General features: G+C 40.8%; 1 protein-coding gene across 10 annotated transcripts in view; it reads right to left on the minus strand.

Annotated features, from left to right (window-relative positions):
- Positions 1–464: 464 nt before the first annotated feature.
- Positions 465–18,967, minus strand: part of MICAL2 (microtubule associated monooxygenase, calponin and LIM domain containing 2) — a 119,563-nt gene continuing 101,060 nt past the window's right edge. For 9 of the 10 annotated variants that reach the window (XM_085579743.1, XM_085579750.1, XM_085579747.1 and 6 more), the window contains 6 exons: positions 14,683–14,777; positions 12,761–12,853; positions 11,280–11,373; positions 5,805–5,904; positions 4,557–4,630; positions 465–3,678 (listed from right to left, as the gene is read on the minus strand). In XM_085579743.1, coding sequence (XP_085435869.1) covers positions 3,494–3,678; positions 4,557–4,630; positions 5,805–5,904; positions 11,280–11,373; positions 12,761–12,853; positions 14,683–14,777 — 641 coding nt within the window. In that variant the 3' untranslated portion in view covers positions 465–3,493. Of the gene's footprint in view, positions 3,679–3,997; positions 4,066–4,556; positions 4,631–5,804; positions 5,905–11,279; positions 11,374–12,760; positions 12,854–14,682; positions 14,778–18,967 lie in introns of all 10 variants that reach the window. The other variant, XM_085579745.1, reaches the window with a different exon arrangement.

Genomic DNA, 18,967 nt, shown 5'->3' on the forward strand with positions numbered 1-18,967 from the left:
CAGCACATTGTCTTGCTCAGTAAGACTCCCCACTGCCAGAAAGCAATAAAATAACATGACCTGATAGAGGTAAAGTTAGTGGTATTTGAAAATCGACAATTAATTGGCAATTAAGGTTTTGATCACCATTTTATCGACAATTTTCCTCTGCATCTTCAAGGAGCTATTATAATTTGTGTGTCAAGCCCAAGAGAACCAGCTGGTGAATCCCTGTGTGAGCATGTGGGGAACCTGTTGGTCTCCTGGGGTTTGTAATCTCTTCTATTAGAGATGCCCCCTAACCTCCCAGTGCCATTATTGCTGAACTACAAAAGGAATCTGTGCACTGCAAGATGCTGTGATTTACTTACCAGTGCCTGAGTTCAGAATTTAATTTCTCAGCTAAGGATCTGTCCTCATTACACATTATTGCGCTGTAGGTGTCAGTGGAAAGAAATTTCTATGGAAATGATGTGGGGACTTCATGAGCGAGACAGAATTTTATTCTTTCAAATAGATAATTTCTCACAACCAGCCCATTTAGACACACTCAGTACATTCCAGCACATCACATTATACCCCAAAATAACAGTGCCATGAACTTACAAATGAATAAATCTATTATAAATTAGTAAGCCAAGTTACAGAAAAGACTGAGCAGCAAGAAAACTGATAACCAAACCAGTGTTTAAATACATTTCTAGTAGAAGCCAACCATATGAAATTGACCTGGGAAAAGTGCACATAGCTTCTCCTTTTTTTAACCCCCTTCTCTACTCTACACAAAGACCTGCTTTAAATGACTTTTTTTTTTTTTTTTTTAATGATTTTTCTAAATCACTTGCACGGTTTATTTTTGGATCTAATCATGTGAGGTACTGAATATCAGGCAGGACAGCAGTAGCCTGACAGGTTTTTCCACCCAAGAGCAGACAGCTTTGGCTGGAACATGTGTAACAACCACAGGGCATGAAGAAAAGTCTTCCTCTAGCAAAGAATATTTTATGTATACATATATATATATGGCTTTGATATCCATAAAGTTCTGATGGCCTTCAGCTTCTGTAGACTCTGATACTCTCAGGAATGCAAATCTTTGAAGCTCAAGGGAAGGCACCCTTTGAAGTTTGGTTTTATAGCTGAACAGGTATCTGCTGTAAAAATGAAATCTCAGGGCTTTTTTGCAGCAACACTAATATGAATGGATTTCTTAGTTGTAATAGTGAGGTGAAAAAAAACCAATCTTTGATATAATTGGAGATTCTTGCAGAATTCTCCTCCTGTGTAAAGCTCTAAGAATTTTGCTTTGAAACTTTTAAAAATACTGTGAAATCATGACTTTCACAGAAAACGATGACATTGCCTAGACTGTCTTTTTCTACAGGACTGCATGAGGCAGGACTGGGGACAGTGATAAAACCCAGAAATTTTCTCTGCAAAACTGGAAATACCAGCAGATTTCAACAGAGAAAATTAAAATATTTATTGCTGCTCTGTCTCTTCTACTTTGTGTCAGCCTTAAGCAATAGAGTTAGTTTAGTCAGTCACTGCAATCCATCTTAGTAAAAACATCATCTGAAGATCAGGTATGCTTAGCCTATGAATGAGAGGGGGGAAAAATGTCTAGTGGTTATTTTGGAACATGTTTAAGGATTTCTTCCATGTCTTTTCACTGTGATGGAAGACAAATTATATTTTAAAGCCCTAAATGCTGTGTTTTAAGAGTATCCCTTCAAGTTATGGTCACTGAGAACATTGTTTAAAATCTTAATTCATATTTTATTGCTAATTATGTACCAAATCTATAAAGCTGTCTACTCTACAACGAACAGCATGGCTATACATGGCTGTTAGAAATACACATTTTTCAATCAAAATCAGAGACAATATCCAAACTGTAAAATGTAACCAGAAGTTCCTACCTTCTCTAAACAGTCTAATAAATAGATATAAATAAATATTGCAGAGCAATAGTATAAAGCTTGTACCAACAGAGGTATAATATTTATCTGTGGCCAATAGCAAAAACTTGCTTTTACCTTTAGAAAGGGTATTTAAAATTTCTTGCAATACAGAAGGGAAAAAAAAAACCCCCAAAAAACCCAAAAACAAAGCAACCCTGAAGATAACTCAAAAATTATTGTGAGAAGATCCAGTGTGTCTGTTACTTTACCAGTACTCAAGAAGAGGTTTTTCAATTTAAAGCTTTTTTTTAACAGGAATGCTTCTATCTTTGGCTGTACCACAGGCAGATGCTATAAATTAGCACCATTCAAAAAATAATGAGAACATCAAATCTTCTCAGAGCATGAGGTAAAATGATATTCAAAAAACAGTCCTTCAGTTTCCCCTTGTTTTTTCCAGTTTGAAAATCTAGTGCATCACACATACAAGTTGGGAATATTACCAAATTTAAATTGCAGATAATCCCAGATTTAAGATGTTACTTAATTTAGGAGAATTTCTGCATGCTTTTTTTGCCAATATCTACACATGCATGTACAAAAAGTATAGATGGTCCCTTTAAGCAAAAAATATGCATAAATTCTCAAGCAGCAATATAAATTTAATTTAAATACACTCACAATATTTTCTATCAAATATTGATATTAAAAACTCAACATTTTTTGCAGTACTTTTAAGGGATGATTGTCAGGGAGGTCTTTAACTGCTATACCGTGTATCACACCCAACAATATAATTTGTGATGTCTTTCATGAAAAAATTGTAAAGTATGCCCTAGTAAAGTCTGCCCTATTGTCCCATTGAATCTGAATTACTATTTTTAAATTATCTTTTATCTTAAAGACCTTAATCTCTGATATACAGAAAGTTTTTTGTGCATGTAACAGCTGTAAGGATAGTCACACCTTTGATAATCCCTTACCATTTTGCAAAATGCAGAGATTTAATATTGCTTTGACTTCTTGTTCAAAAATACACAGTGCAATAAAACTTATAAATACCTGAAAGATTAATTTCTGACATTGCATTTACAGTAGTTTTAGTAAGTGCTTATATGTAGTTATTAGTCAAACGACTCTTCCTCCACCAGAAATAAAGACTAACCCTATTTTTATGAGATGCTTGTTTTCTGACTTTTCTATAGTTGACCATGGCTTGGCTGTGCCAAAATATTAACAAAGCCACACAGAGATTCAGACAAACAGATGGAAAGTAAGGCTGTCTCAGAAATGCTAAATGATGTCATCATGTTCCTCAGAAACCCTACTCTCAGCATTAAAATAAAATTCCGAGAGAATAATGGAGCTCTGATTTCCCTTTCACAGACCCTGTCAGACAGGCACATTCAGTCCAAATCTGTATCCCAGTGATCCTTTGAGCTGACAGTGAAATGCCTGTCTCTGGTACAAGCAAAAGACCTGCTTTTGATAACAAAATGATGTGCTTCCCAAATAAGTTGATTTTAAATTTGAATTCCTTCATTTTCCAGAAGAGTGTGTCTCCGTGATAGGGAATACTGCTGAAAGGATGTTTATTTGCATGTGGCTGTTTAAATCCTGCTTAGCTGATAACCTGTAGATAATATAGGGCTTTCGAGGTGCTGGTCTTCTGCTCTTTCTTTCACTCTCTGCTCTTCTAAGGCACACACGAGTCTGTCCCTTTCTTCAACCACTTTCATCATCTCAGTAAAAATTTCAGCCTCCTCGTTCAGATCCTTCTCATCTTTAAGGCTGTCTAAAAGGTCACAAAAAATAGCTTAAGAACCAGATCACTGTTCGCATTTTAACTGTTAGTGCACAGCTTGAATTAACATTATCATCAATGACAAATGTAGTCAATAGCAGTTAGTATTGTTAAAATTACAGTTCAGGGAAATTTTCTCCTAGATTTGGGCCATTTGAAGTTGACCATTAGGGTTCCTAGGGTCTAGAGTAGTTCTTGTACAAAATTTAGACTTGAAGAGATAGGAAAAGTGCTACTAAATTATAGAAGCAATTAAGCTGTAGTTTAAATTGAGTTTATAAAGTAAAAATCTCAACATGAAACGTAGTACCTGTAAGAAAATGAAAAGCATGTTTCAGCAAATGTACTGAAAACTGCCGTCACTTGCAATCCACATGCCTGGAACACAACAGGATATTTTGGGGTACTCAGTGCTATGGAACCACTCTTCTCCCTGCATTGCTCGTCCCCACGCTCCTTTTCAAATCCCAAATGAAAAGACAAGCCCAAGCTGTAATCCCAAGTACCTCAAAGCAGTCCCCAAATACTGTGGTAACCAGCAATGCTGCATAAGAGCAGACAACTTCTGCTTAGGTGACTGAAGAAGTTACTTTCCTTTGCTGTCCAGCATCAGCTGGACATTGCTGCCTGGAGAGCCAATTAGTGTAATTACACCTGCAGTGCTTCCAACCCAGCTAGCTCAGTGTAGAACTGGGCAGGTTGGTTCAGCTGTCTTCACCAGGAGTCAGTTGAGAAGATCTCACGTTTTGCTGGCTGAGCTGTGCTCAGAGGGAGCACAGGAGCCTCAGCCACCCTGGTTCTTTTTGGGGGAAACAGGGTTGGCACAGCCTGTCCCTGTAAGCTGGGGCACACTGTCCCCTTTGACTTACCATCAATGGCCATTTTCTCTCTCAGCTTTTGTTCCAGCCTGCTTTGGTGGTCCTCCAATTCTAGCTCTCGGGCTCTGGGTGCAGCAAAAAGGATGTTAAATAAGCAGCTTTTTTCAGTGAAGAGATATTTCAACATTATTTCAATTACAAGATTCTGTGTTTTGTTTATCCAGCATTTTCTCCTCATGGTCTGCCAAAGCTAAAAGGTTTACCTGTGTGAGCAGCTCCAGGAGTACCACTGCCACCTTTTACATTATGTATGGGGTTAAACTCCCCCATACACAGCATTGCTTAAAGCTTTGTACCATCTGTGCTTCGCTGGTGGCACCCACATTGTAATTCTGCATAAGGCTGAACCCACACATGAAGGGCCTCACCAGACCCTCTGCACAGGAGCAGGTCCTGGGGCAAAGGAATGAACACATGAACACATCCAGACAGCAACAGTTTGTGTCCTGCAGTACTAAAAGCAGCCCACTGTTGCCTTTTTAACTCACAGACAGCGTGAGAAGAAAGCAATGACAAAGAGAGGGGCAAGAAAGGTTTGGCCCCAGCAGCACCAGCACAGCTGGGGAGAAACTGGGGTGCAGCTGGAGCCCAGGGCTGGGCTGAGTGATATGGAAATGATAAATGGCAGTGGGCAGCCTGCACAGGTGGGAAACCCAGGGGTGAGTGAGGAGTGCTGTCACCTTCCCACATTGCCCACAAGTGGTGGAGAAAATAGCTGAAAATAGCTACTAAAATAGTAGTGGAGAGAACAGCATCTCGAGTGTGATTGCAGGGAGGCAAGGAAAGGGAGTTACAGCTAACATTGCTTCCATCAGCCACAACAGTGACATCTGAGTGGCTTTTATTTGCTCCTTCTGTTGGTGTATCTGCTTCATGGCTGTAGTGAATTTCTAGGTCTTTTTTTTTCCTATGTCAAATAAAGAGTGATTAATTTGTCAGACTGTTTTTCTTCCTGAGAGGAGGTGCTCATTAGACCCACATTATGTGAAGGAGAGCATCTCTATGCCACATTGGTTGAGTAAAATACAGAATTGAAATGTTTGAACCACTGCAAGAGGGAAGGATGAGGAGGCCTCAGCTGCAAAGCTATGTTCAAAACAGGCTGTAGCTACTCTGGATTTATTCCTCAGCTGTCTCAAACACAGCACACAGGAAGGTACTGAGGTGTATTGTGAGTTGTGAGTACATTTTTTCCCTCTCCCCTCCCCATCTTTAATACTTATACTTGTTCTTACTTACATAATCAGGAGCTTAGACTCATAACGCATTAATTTATTCTTCTCCACGACCAGCTCAAACCATTCATATAGCATCTGATTTTCATCCTTTGTGCCTGAATCTGTGTGAAATAGGAGACTTCAGTGTGCTTCACCAACTTTCTTCCAATACTTTTGCCAACTAAGTTCTCCTCCAGTAGTCCTCCTGTGTAAGCCTACATGACTTCAAATGGAGATGGTTTTGCTGTGTGCAAAACTATACTTACCCCAGTAATGACTGAGTACAGCAGGTATGACATTTTTATCTGGTTTTGGTTGACAGTTGTGGCTTATTGCAGCTAAAGATGCACTGGATTTTATAACACTTTTGTCCTAAAGTTTTTCCTTTCAAATAATCACATTGACTTTATTGGGCACTATTTCTGTCTCTTAGCTCTGCCTTTGATAAGACAGTTTCTTTGTTGAAACTGGGCCTCAGAGCTGAACTGTGTCTAAGTGGATATTCCATTAACACCATCAGCCTTCAGGATGCACACACTGGCAAGTAACAACTTAATCCCTGCTTCCAGTGGACATCAGACACACCACCAAATCCTCTGCAAACTTCCCTCCACTTGTCAACTGGCCTCTAAACCTGCATCTGCTTTGAATGACAAATCTATGATAACTGGGTGGTTTTATAACACTTTGGGCCAGGATATCTGATGAACAGCCTTTCTCCCAAAGATCTCACAGCTTGACTCTGTCTTGCTGAAGAAAAGGGTGGATCTCTTTCACCAGGTAAGGGTAAGGACTTTTACTCTCCTAAAATACCATCTGCACAAAACTCTTTGGCAATGAAGAACCCCTGGGTGTTTTCAAACGGCGAGTCAGAGCACATATGTATTTCTTTTCCTTGCTGTTCTTTTTAACATCCTCATGACTTCACATTTTCCATTCATTTTTTCATGAAACAAAGCCACTCCACCTCCCTTCGATGCAGAATTACAGCAACACTGATGGCACTGCCAACACACCTCCCACATCTGTTCTGTGGGAACAGAGCAGATTCCTGCCTGCTGCCACGAAACAGTGATCACTTGTAGGAGACAAATATCTTACACTACTCCAGGCTGAGGCTACAACCCAAGCAACACACTGGCACCTTCAGAAGCATAAAGCCAACAGCCAGCCTGTGCTCCTGCCCCAGCCCATGGTATCTGCACTCCTCACCACACATGGAAGCAGAGATAGCCAGATACAGGGTGAAGAAAAAGGAGTACTGCCAGCAGGCAGGGAAACAAGCTCTCTCCTCCTCAGTCTTTACATCACAATGCTAGATAACCAAGAGTAAAATCCCCACAAACCAGCCTGGATGTTTTCTGTAGATGGAAGCTTACACGATTTCTTCTACTTTAAGATGAACTGCGCCTCTATTTTATATGACTGAAAGCACTGAAACTGAACTCAAAAGGTCTCCAGTTAAAACTCCAGAGACACCAATTACAAGAGTATCATTAAACTAGATGGCCAAGGGGAGAGACAGCCAGAGCCCTGGGCAGTTCAGCAGTGTTCCTGATGCCGTCCTGTTGTCATTTTTAAATGTGCTTCAACAAGTTACCTTCTTGTCTCTACAGCTTCAGCTGCCCCTCACTCAGAGCCAGGGTTTGGACTCCACGCTAAAGCAGCAGCTCAAAGCCCACCTTCTTGGGCATCACCCAATGAAGCCCTTTAGCCACCTGCCTAAGCCAAGGGGAATTGCTGGGTGTCTGGGATCACCAGCCCCTTTGCATGCCTTCACCAGACACCACCATCCCAGGGAACCCAGGGCACCTCCTGCCAGCATCAGAGGAGTTACCAAGGACAGGAGTCACGCTGGCATGGGGGCAGGTCTACAGTTGTCATCAGGACTTGACCCCAGCTGGAAATTACCATGAAACAGGAGGATAAACAGTGGGAGAAGGCAGAGCAATCTCTCTTCAATTCCTGCCTGATTCCATTAGAACTTGGCAGTAATGGATGTGTTACTGTGGGATCTTCCAGGTCAGCAAGTGGTGATAAAGAGTATTTCCAGAGTGAGTGCAGGAGTGCTCCTTGCTGGAACATGCCAGTTTCTCACCCATCCAATTCAGGGATGCAGTATTAGTATTCAGAACCTTAGGTCTTTGAACACCACCATAGGAAACGGCGGCATCATCAAAATTTGATCTATTTTACTGTCAGTAAAAACACTGCAATTGCTGTTATGCATAAGTGCAGCACAGACACAAAAGTTTACTGTTCCGTTTGCCTTGTTTCCTTGCTTAGGCAGAAATATTCTTTATTTTAAACTTCCTCCTTTACACTTTAAAAACTCTGTATCTCTAATAAAAGACTGTGTATTGTAGGTTGATTGAGGTAAGCAAAGATAATGCACTTTGCAAAAAAAAAAAAATTCATTTTCATAAAATCCACAAAAAGATGAAACAAAAGTAGCCCTTGTTTTGCCTCCTCCTCCATCCCACAGAATGCCCCCTAAGTGCTCCCACTGGCATTTTTTCCCTGAGCTTTTCAAATGTTTGTTACTAGCAATGTTAATACTTATTTACGTCTGATGGAGTGCTTGATGCCTTCCAAGAACAGAACAAACCAAAGAAGCATTTTGGATGATGCATTTTGACAGATCTTTTTTATAGGCCAGAGGGAAAACAGTTTGTGAGTTTGTTTTGTGAGCCATGTTGGCTTTTCTCTACAGCTTTGCTAAAGCAAACCTTTCCTCCTGCTTTACCCGAGTCTACTCTAACTGAGATCCATTTGTAAGTCAGACATTCTTCTAATTACATCATAGGTATTTCTATTTACATCATTTTTGAGGGAATTGTATAGGCTGTGAAGGAGTATTTACTGAACACTCTTCTCAAAACCTGAACCTTCTCTTCTCCAGACTGATGCTTCACTGTCACTTCTTACAGTCATCACACAGTAATGGGATCCTGGCCAGTTTGCACCTTTTTAGGTACAGTTAAACCTCATATTCCTTATTTCTACAGGCTTGCAACTGATTTCTTTCGACTCTTTTGAAAATTCTGAGACACCTCGGATGTGTTTTTTGTGAAATCAAAAATTAGCTACAACATGTGCAGATATTTATTCACTTTCCAAAGCATGGAGACATTTCCTAATGTTCTCTCAATGTAGGTTTTCTTCTTTACCATTATTGTTCATGACTTGTTTAGTCAACTGAGACCTTATGCTAATTTCAGTGGAAAACATGTTTTGAGATTTTTATTTCTGTATTTTCTTGTAGGCAGAAGCTCACCATAAGCCTTCACAAATGTCAGTGGAAAACAAAGCAACGGTACATCAATGATTTATTATTTGGTATTTTGAAGCAGAATAAAGGAAATAACGAGCATGAAAAATTATTCATAGGACTGATATTATTTCTTCTCATTTTTTGGGAGTGTTTTTTGAGAGTTTGTGGGTTTTTTTCCTAATGCATGAATTATTGTCACTACAATTACGAGATCATCAAAACCTCATTTTGCTCATCAGTCTTCATGGCAGTTGTTTCGCACCCACGCATGTTCTCTTCTAATTCAGTTGAGGAGCTAATGAATAACTCCCCCTAACAAAGAGGCCATTCATCCCAGGCTTACAGAATTATTAGAGGAGAGTTGCGTAAATGTCACTGAAAACTGGTGTTTGCAGGCCTGCCTCTAAATCTGGTTATTCACAACCTTTGTAGCTCAATATTATTGCTGAACTGTGATCGTTTTCTAATTACCTTAATAATACCTATTAAATCACTTGAATTGCATAAGCGCAGACCTGCTTAAATACAACTTAACCTAATAAACACTGGTCATTCATTAAAAAATAATGCTCATTATTTTTAGGAAGCTTGAACAGAATATTAAACTCGCCAAATCCTGCATCATTACACATATGTTATTATGAGCAACAAAGCACTCACATTTTGTCTGGGAAGCTCATGGTTTTGTGCTTTTGCACCAGAAGAGTTATTGAGAGACAGTAACATCCTACGTTTCAGTATCTGCCCTATTTGTAATGGGCCACCTACACACAAACAATCAACAGGGAGAAAAAAAACAGTACTTTCACCTTAATGAGGGCAATCCAATTACCAGGGATGGTAAGAGAATGAGAAGCATCGATCTCTTGGCAGGCAGCCTTCCTTAGCAAATGCGATTGTCAAAACAGCAACAACAAGAAGTGGCTCTAGGCCATTTATCCTGGTATTCCGTGTCTATCCCAAGAGCTAGAAGCTTCTCATCCCTCTATATTTACAAAAAACAACCACCTTTATTCAAATCAGAAGAAAAAATCTAACTCTATAAATTCTAACAGCCTTTTTAGCAGACTTCCTCACAGGTAGTAAGGGGGGTGCTGTTTGATAAAGGATTATGATTTCATTTAAGAAAAATAGATGATAAATTTTTAAATAAAATTTGGACTAGACTAAGAGACGATCAATTCTAGGAAATCAGTTAATAAATACAAAAGGTTGGGTGAATGCCCTCTTGGTGAACTGATTAGTGCAGTGTCAGGATAGGGGTGAAAGCTGCTGTGAAGTACAGCATTAAATAGGCCAGCGTGGAGGGGTTGGACTGGATTGCCTGGTTAAGACAACAACAAGATCAGGTGCCAAAACATATCTGGGTTTTCCATGTTGTGCAACTGCCTATCAGGAAAACACGAGGGTCACTTTTCTGAAGTGGAGGTAAATAAAGACACATTTGCATTCAGTCTGTCAGTCCCTTCAGCACAGACCCACAGCCCCCTCTGAAGTCCCTTATGGGCATGGTTGACACTCCCAGCCCCATTCTGAGCCTGGCAGGAGCGCCCGGGGGTCCTGAACCTCTGCTTCACCCCGTGTGTGCTGGGGAGCAGTGCCAGGGGCAGGATCCCACAGCCCTGGGTGCTTGGGAGTGTTGGCTCAGGTGAGGGAAACCTCGCCTCTAGCTGGGGCCAGGGGACACCCCTGTCATTGCCTGCCCCTGGGGGAAAAGCTGGGCTCTGTGTGTGTGCCTGCAGGCTGCTGTTGCTATAGCATGGCCACTGGCTCTAATCATATTAATGGCATTTCACACTCCAGGAAAGTCATTAAAGACTCCGTTACTAGGCATGGGCTGCTGCTGGCTTGGTAACTGAGATACAGCTCCTGGAAACCTCACTGGTTCCCTCCACAAGATGAAATTAAGCTCAGGATTTTTAAATTAAAAAAAAAAAAAAAAAAAAGGAGAGGGGGGCAGAGTTGGGGTAAATGCAAATTCATGTTCAATAGCATCGTCAATAATTCCAAATCTGTGATAACCAAGAGAAAATTTAAAGCATTTGATGTAAAGGTGCTTGAGCTAACAGAGTTTGAGAAAAAGGTTTATCAATAATTTTTGTCCTTCCAGTTATTGTTCCTTTTCAGACTTTGCACCAAACTATTTCCATGACAACCATTAAACCTTCTGCTTTGGAACAGGTTAAAAATCCCACCACTAAACAAGCAAACTGCTTTGTGTACCTGCTTCTCCTCTTAGTTCTCTCTCCAGTTCGACACCAAAAATCTCCAAAGTTCTTTGTCTTTCCTCCAGTTCTTCCAGCTGGCGCTGGATTGCCTGAAAAAATGTAATGATAGAAAAGCTACAGACAAAAAAATTCCGAGACAAAAGATGGTCTCAGTGCTTAGAGAAACAGCTTGGAAAGGTCTCAGAGAAGTCATGGCTCTTGCCAACTCTTTGAGTGTACCAGGCACCTAAACAATTTAAATGTGCCACTGGGTATCTGTCACAATTTTATGTTAGTATCACAGGCACCAAAATAACCTCAGTTTTTTCTGAGTTTTAGCTCTCCCACTGTAAAAAAGAAATCATAACATTTCTGTGTCTCACAACATGTAAAAAATCAATACTTTCATATTCGGAGACATATTCCGAGATATTACATTAGTAAAGCTCATATAAATAGGGAAGGTTTACAGCTGGAAAGCTCTGCTAGCTATTTGATGGTCCATGGGATTTTGTTTGGTTTGCTTTCATATTTCACCAGCTTTTTACCCAGAAAGAAAAGGGTCTAGTAGATGTGACAATTCAGTAGCACTTCAGGAAGGATTTCTACATCCATTGTCCATTCCCTTTGAAATAAAACTTTTAGAGGTGTGGGGGGGATAAAAAGCATGAAACACCTTAAAAGGTTGAAATGTCAAAGACAGATGCTCAGCAGTTCACATTTCAGGCTGTATTAGGGCATTCCAAGCCAAGCCCTCAGCAACAGCCTAACAATTACGAAAGATGATTCAAAAAGTTTGGACTTCATTGTCTCCACAAAGCATTAAAACAAGAGTAGTCACAAAATATTACCTGGAGATAATTTACAATTCTCAGATAAAAAACTAAGACACAGCTTCTCTTTCCATGTATTAAATATGGTACATCTGAGATCAAATTGTGCAGAAGTGCATTTACAAATCTTAAACTGCAATTGGAAATAATAGCACATCAGTAGAGTCCAGAGCTTTCCTAGCATTTTCTGAATAGCAGGGCCTGTATAAAATGAAGTGACTTTCCATCATTAAGGGAAAAAATGATTCACTTTCGTTGTTGTAGCAAGGAGAGAACAAAAGCCATCACTGTATTTTTGTATCCTCCTGTAATGCACAGAGGTAATGGCTGAGTTTCTTACATTCTACGGAGTTGATGCTATTTCCCCTTTCGTTCCCTCTTCAGTTCCCTTCTCTTATTGCCAGTCACTATTCCCTCTTGCTCTTCATGCACATTTGCAAAATTATGATGGTAATTATGATGATCTGACACGGGTTTGTCCCCCAGAGAGATGCAGGGCCCTGCCACACACACCTTCCTGCTGCTGCTGGCTGGGGGTTTGCAGCACAGAGGGCAGTGAGCCACACTGAGGAGTGAGGGGAGGTGCAGGGCCCGTTTTGGGTACCCCCATCCTCACGAGTCACTCTTGGGAGACAAAGGGGACATCTGCGAGCTACATTTTCACCTGTGCTTTGTGAAGCCTCTTCAGCTCCTCTTGTTTAATCAGCTGCTTTGTCTCCTTCTCCAGCTTCCTTCTCTTTCTGAAAGCCCTTTTTGCCTATAAAAGACACAGAGGGAAAGAAAAAGGCAATCAAAGCATAAATATGCCATTGCAGCTTTCCTCAAAGCTCCCCCAGAAACACACTGAGGTTGGGACTGACCCCTGGGGACAGTCTGACCCCATCCCCTGCCCAGAGCAGGGTGAGCTGCTGCAGGCTGCTGGGGCAAAAGGGAAACAGCCCTGTAGGAACATTTACATGCATTACAAGCTCCTAAGGCAACCCTAAGTGAGCATTGATAAAACATTTCCAAATCACAAAGCTGCCTGTATACAACATCCCACTATACATGGTCATACACAGGCTGGAGAAAACACCAGTTTAAGGAAATTTAACCCATTTCCATTGCTATAGCTATAAAGTGGTAAATTCACATCATGGGATACTACTTGAAGCCCTATGAAACATTCCCTAATGCCATTTCTGAGCTGCATTACAGAGATTTTTGCTTTTCCCCAGGGCACTTGTTGCAGCACATGCTGCAGGGCTGGGCAGGGAATCACCTGCCATTTCTCCACCTTCCCTTTGACCTAAGCTGTCCTGAAGTGCTTCAAGGCTGTGGTTAGGGCAGGCATTTTTAAGGAGGCAGGATATATGAGCACCATAGACTGGACAAAATTTTAAAAAATTAACCAACCAGGAAGTCCCTAAATTTTTTCCCACCAAGTTTTGCCAGATACAAATGTTGGCACTGGCAAAATAGCAGCCAGAACTGGCATGAAAAGGGATGGTAGAAGGCAGCTGAAAGAAGCACACCAAGTGGGGAATGTGCATCAGAACTGAATCACTGCTAATGCCCATGTGCAACAGCTGATCCTTCTTCCCATTTCTGGCAGCTTTCCTGGAGCTCTGCGTTCTCCCTGCCTGGTCCCTCCCTCCCCATGACTGCCTAAACTACTGGGGGCCACTTCTATCCAGTTTGCACCCATGTCTCCCTCCTTTTCTTTATTTTATTTGAACCTTTTTTAATTCACCGTAACATTATTCTACTACAGATTGTCTTTCCTGTAACAGGAAAGATGAATGAAGAATCCTGCTATCTCAGCACATCCTGACACAGAGCCACTGGGGACACGTGTTGCAACACATCGCTGTGCTTTGGCTCTTTTTCCATTCAAAGTCCCACTTGGCTTTCATATCTTTCAGTCTTTTTCAGTAGTTTGCTTTCCTTCCTCTTCCCTCCACCCCCCAAAGGCAGCAAATTAAAAGGCCGCCTCATACTATTAATTACATTTGCTGATATTCTGCACAGGAAAGAGATAAACACATTTCTGATGAGCTGTTCAGACAACAAAAGCTGTGTTTCCTCACGTCAGAGCTGGGTGTGGAACGTTCAGGGTGCTGCAGCCCCCTGCCTCCTGCTCCTGCAGTCAGCCCTTTTGGGGTACAGGGCCTGGGGGTGACTTTATCCTAACCAGCACAAGTGTGTGAGCCACAGAATGCTTTTCTGCAGCACTTCTCACATGAGTCTGTATTCCCCCAGAGGAAATCTGCATCTGTTTATTTTTTTCAATAGTTTGCTTGTTGGGCTACATATTAGTGCCACTTAAGAATCAGCTTCAAAGCAGTTTCAGTGAAACATTTCTGTTTGTCAGATTAAGGCCTCCTCTGTCAGCACTGGTATAACCAGGGGAAATTAAAAGTCCAAAGAGGTAAAAGAAATGTTGATGTTCATCTGTCTTAATGCATTTTATCTCCATGACATGCAACCTCCAACGTTCCACTTCCACTTCGAGGAATTGCTGCGTGTTTTAGATCAAAATCATATGATGAATTTTAAGTACAACCCAACTAAGGAAATACCTTTCTATTTCCAACTCAAGATTACCTTGTGTGTTAATGAAGGCTTGGATTCAAATTCCTCATCAGAGGATGAAGTAGAATACTCAATGGCTTGTTTTCTGATAGGTAGGTATTCATATCCTAAAACACAATAACAAAACGGTCAATGAAGCAAAAAATTCTGTTCTTTAACTTAAACAGACACTTTGCACCTGCCCTGACTTCTAATCAGCAGCACCTAGACAATTTGGAAATTCAGCTGACAACACTAATTAAATTTTTGATCCTTGTCAAAAACTGTCTGGCTATATATTTTATTATATTTTTTTAGGTACTACAAACAAATAAATTAATTCCTTGAGCACCCTGCATGTAGCACGCTGTTCTGAATGCACTCAACATTCATTAAAATGTATATCTGAAGTTAGCCATGTTACCCAAATGATTGTATAAGGCTCACTATACAGTGTAATTGAATGCACAAAGTCTGAGCCAGCTCTTAAACAAATTACCCTTATGTGGCTTGTAGCATCTGGCACCCATTTTTACTACATGACATCTGCTCAGTGTAAAATAGTTGGCGTCAGAATGTCTGGTCATATAAAAAAATCACAAATGTAATCAGAAGCAAATGGACTAAGAGAACAAGGCTTTATCACACGGCCTCATGCAACATAAATATTACATTAATTATGTCTAAACAAATGTCACTTATTTTTCTGCTTTAGGAATATTATCACATCATAGGGCTGTTGATTAAAATGCCATAAGAAGTCAGGAAAATCTGTACATCACAACAATACACTCCATAAGGAAAACTCAAAGTCTGCCTTTGGAAGAAACATGCTTTCAGAATTATAAATTAAATTACATTTAATTGCAGCAATTTTATCATGCCTGTTTCTCCAGCATCTTGTTTCAACTGGGTGTAAATATTTGAATTTCTTCTTAATTTGTCTAATGCGTAGCTTCATTCTCTTTAATTCAGAAAATAAAACCACTTTTGGAACATCTGTGTCTGTGCTTCAACCTGCTACAGGGTTAATGATTAACAGCTGGGCATCTTGGAAATGTACATTATTTAAAGCTAACAGGGCTAGTTTTTCTTTGTATCTACAAGGCAACAGTTGGCTTTCTAGGTGTATTCAGATTAAAATCTCCTCCCCTTCTCCCAGTGAAGATGTTTCTTCTTTGCCTTGCTCTGGGTCCCAGGACTGAAGTAGGACTTTTGCCTTCAGCCCTAATTTAAACTCAGGATCCATGAAATGTGTCCATCTGAGACAGTAAAGCAATAGAAGCAAATCCAAGTAATTTGAGGCAGAAATTCTGATTTATTTTTTCCATCAATCTCAGTTTTAGAAGCACCCAAGAACTTTAGAAGTCCTTGTGCTGCAAGCTCAGAGGGCTCAGTGGAGCAGACTTGGGTCCTGCCATCCTTTTTGGGATGCAGGTCTTGCTCATCTTTCCAGCCCTTCCCAGGTGTGGGGAGCATCAGCCACTGCTTCTTTTAATGAGGAAACTCCCCACCTTGCTTTTCCCTGTGCAGCCAAAAGTTTGCAGTAACTACCCTGCAGTCAGGCCAGCAGAGAAATCAAATTCCACTGTATGCAGAGGGCAAACCTTGCAGCCGGGCAGGGCTGGAAACATGAGGAGTTACACACTCCCTTTCTTCTCTCAGCTGTTCTGGGAATAAGAGAGAGCTCCCTTGGTCCTCCCCTTTGGTTGATATCAATAATTTAGGAAGCGTTACAAGGTCTGGAGGAGAAGCAGCCTGCTCCAGCACAATAAGACAAAGAAACAACAAGAAACCCCAAACCAACACCCAAAAAACCCCTCAAACCAAACAGGGTGGGATAGACAGAACTTAGCCAACAGCTGTGAGAATTTTGACAAAACAAACATAACAATATTCAAACTTAGGGACTTTACTGAGTCATTAAAATCTGAAATTTAGAACTGCAATACTGAAGTTAGATGATAATAATTTGCCTCCAAATATGCCAAGCCTTAAAGCTTGACCTGCTGCAGAACTGGTCTCAAAAATGTAGGTTCTTTTCCAAATAGTCACTCAAGTCTTCTTGACTTGGGCTTTCACTTCCCAGGCATCTCATTTCTTCAGATTTGGAGTTATTTATGACATATTTCTTATTTCCCAAATACTCTAGCATCTCCCTCATATCCAAATTAGCATATGTTGTACTAGAGCTTTCCCCCCACCATGGGACAAGACCTCAGATAAAAGTGCAATGCTTTTGAGAACATCTCCCTTATCATGAACATCCAAGGTACTCATTTTCCCAGGAAACCCGAGGTCCTCTGAAAAACAAGGGAGGTGTGACATGAAGAGGCTGGTAAGGTGATCCCTTGTGTTAAATGTGGGAGCACTACTGATTGTCCTGGAGATTCCCAGGGAAAACCCACCACTGGTGTCAATCTGCCTGTCACAGCTCCCTTCCCTTTCTTCCCTGGGGTGTTTTTGTGCCATGTGGTTACTGCAGCCTAAATACACAGAATGTCTTGGAGCAGGAACTGTTTTGATAACACAATGCTGTATTATTCTGTTGGCTTCCTCCCTAGCTGTCCAAGATTGCATATTTTTTGTAAAGTCATGGGATTAATCCTGACCACTTTAAGAGCTTCAGTGTTTTACAAAAGAAAGAGATAAAGTTACACTATCTCCTGGGACACTGGTGTCCAAAATGAGATGGAAGCGAGTAGAAAATGGAAAGAATTGTCAGGAGAAATCCAGAATGACCAGCAGAAAGAGAGGACTTTCCTATTTGGTTTCACATTTCTGCTTCTCCATAGGTTTCTCATGTGGTCTTATGCATGTAATTAATTTTCTGATGCCTGAGCTCCCCTTCTAAAATACAAAATCGGTGCAAAAGCAGTGTCCTTGCTGAGCAGAACACTGCAAACACACAGACTTTCTGGGGCACAACAACGGGAACCTGAAACATTTGCAAGCAATCCCTTCCCAGTCTGAGGGTGCACAGAATCAGCAAAGTGAGTTCAGAGCATGTTAAATTTTATCATCAGCTGAATTGGTTATACTGCTTAAAGTATCTATAATTAACATGGCACTTTGGCAATTTTTGAATTTCAAAAGGTCAAGTAGGCTTAGGAGAGAACAGTTAGACATCTGATTGAACAATTTTATTGATCAGTTTTGTGGGGGGAGTTTTACTGCAGGTTGGAACACAAAGGAAGCATCAGAGGACAAAGGCCTTAAAGATATTTTTGTAGTAAATCAAAAATCTGGAATAGCACTTAGGAAGTCCAGCATGGTTATTTGTGGACAGTTGAATATTCTACAGGCAAACTTTGGATTTTTTTTTTTTTAAACCAGCCTTTGTATGAAAAGTTTGCATGAACCCCCATTAATTCAGTGAACTTTGTCTAGGTCTCACACAAGTAGTCTGTGCAGCTGGATTCTGCACAGCCCCAAATTTCCAAGTGTCTCTGAGGACGAGCTCTTATGAAACAGAGGAGAAGTGTTAGGCAGAAAGCCTTGAAATCAGGCTGGACACCAGGAACTGGAATGAGCCATATGGAAAGTGGCACTGCAGGTGCAGGTTTGAGCCACAGGCAATCTGCTGCTAAGAATCTTCCTTTTTGTGAAGATTGCTTCTTCATGCTGAGCTTCAGCTGGGGGCTGAGCACATGGCAGGAAGGGACGGGATGACAGAACATATTAAATATCAGAAGCCTTTTCTAAGTATTTGGTTACTCCCCAGGGATTTTCTCTGTGATGAGCTGGCCCAGGTTCATCTCAAGCCCATGGACACCCATGCTCACTCTCTGGATTCACAAGCCACCAAGGGAGAAAACACCAGTGCAATGCAATACCAACCATACCTGCACAGCAAGTTTGACCCCAAACAGGATAGGAAAGCCCTACAAATCTACTGTAAAGAGCAAAGAGGAGTATTAGGAGACTCATTAAATTGGCTTCTGAAAGGGGCTGGGAGTATTTTTTTCCTTAATGAAATTTTTAGTAAATTTCAAGAGAGGAAAAATAATTACAAGAAGTGTGGGCTAAAGCTTGTCATCACTTCATTACTAAAGTTTGTCAAGCCTGGGCCTCTAATAAGTGCCTGTATGAGACAGAAATGCCATTTCGGAGAGTCAAACATGACTCAGCTCTTTACTAGTTTTACTATATATAGATTTATTCAAATATGACTGTTTTAAAAACTTCAGAGAGCTACAATGTTGAAACATTGAACAGATTACTGGGCAAATGACTAGATTAGAGCTTCAGTTTCCTTTTTTTTCTAAACAGACTTTGCATGATCTGTATTCAATAACTGTAAAAATTCAATAATTTC

The sequence above is a fragment of the Lonchura striata genome, chromosome 5 (genome assembly GCF_050655825.1).
Source record: "Lonchura striata isolate lonStrDom1 chromosome 5, ASM5065582v1, whole genome shotgun sequence".
Classification (NCBI taxonomy): Eukaryota; Metazoa; Chordata; class Aves; order Passeriformes; family Estrildidae; genus Lonchura; species Lonchura striata.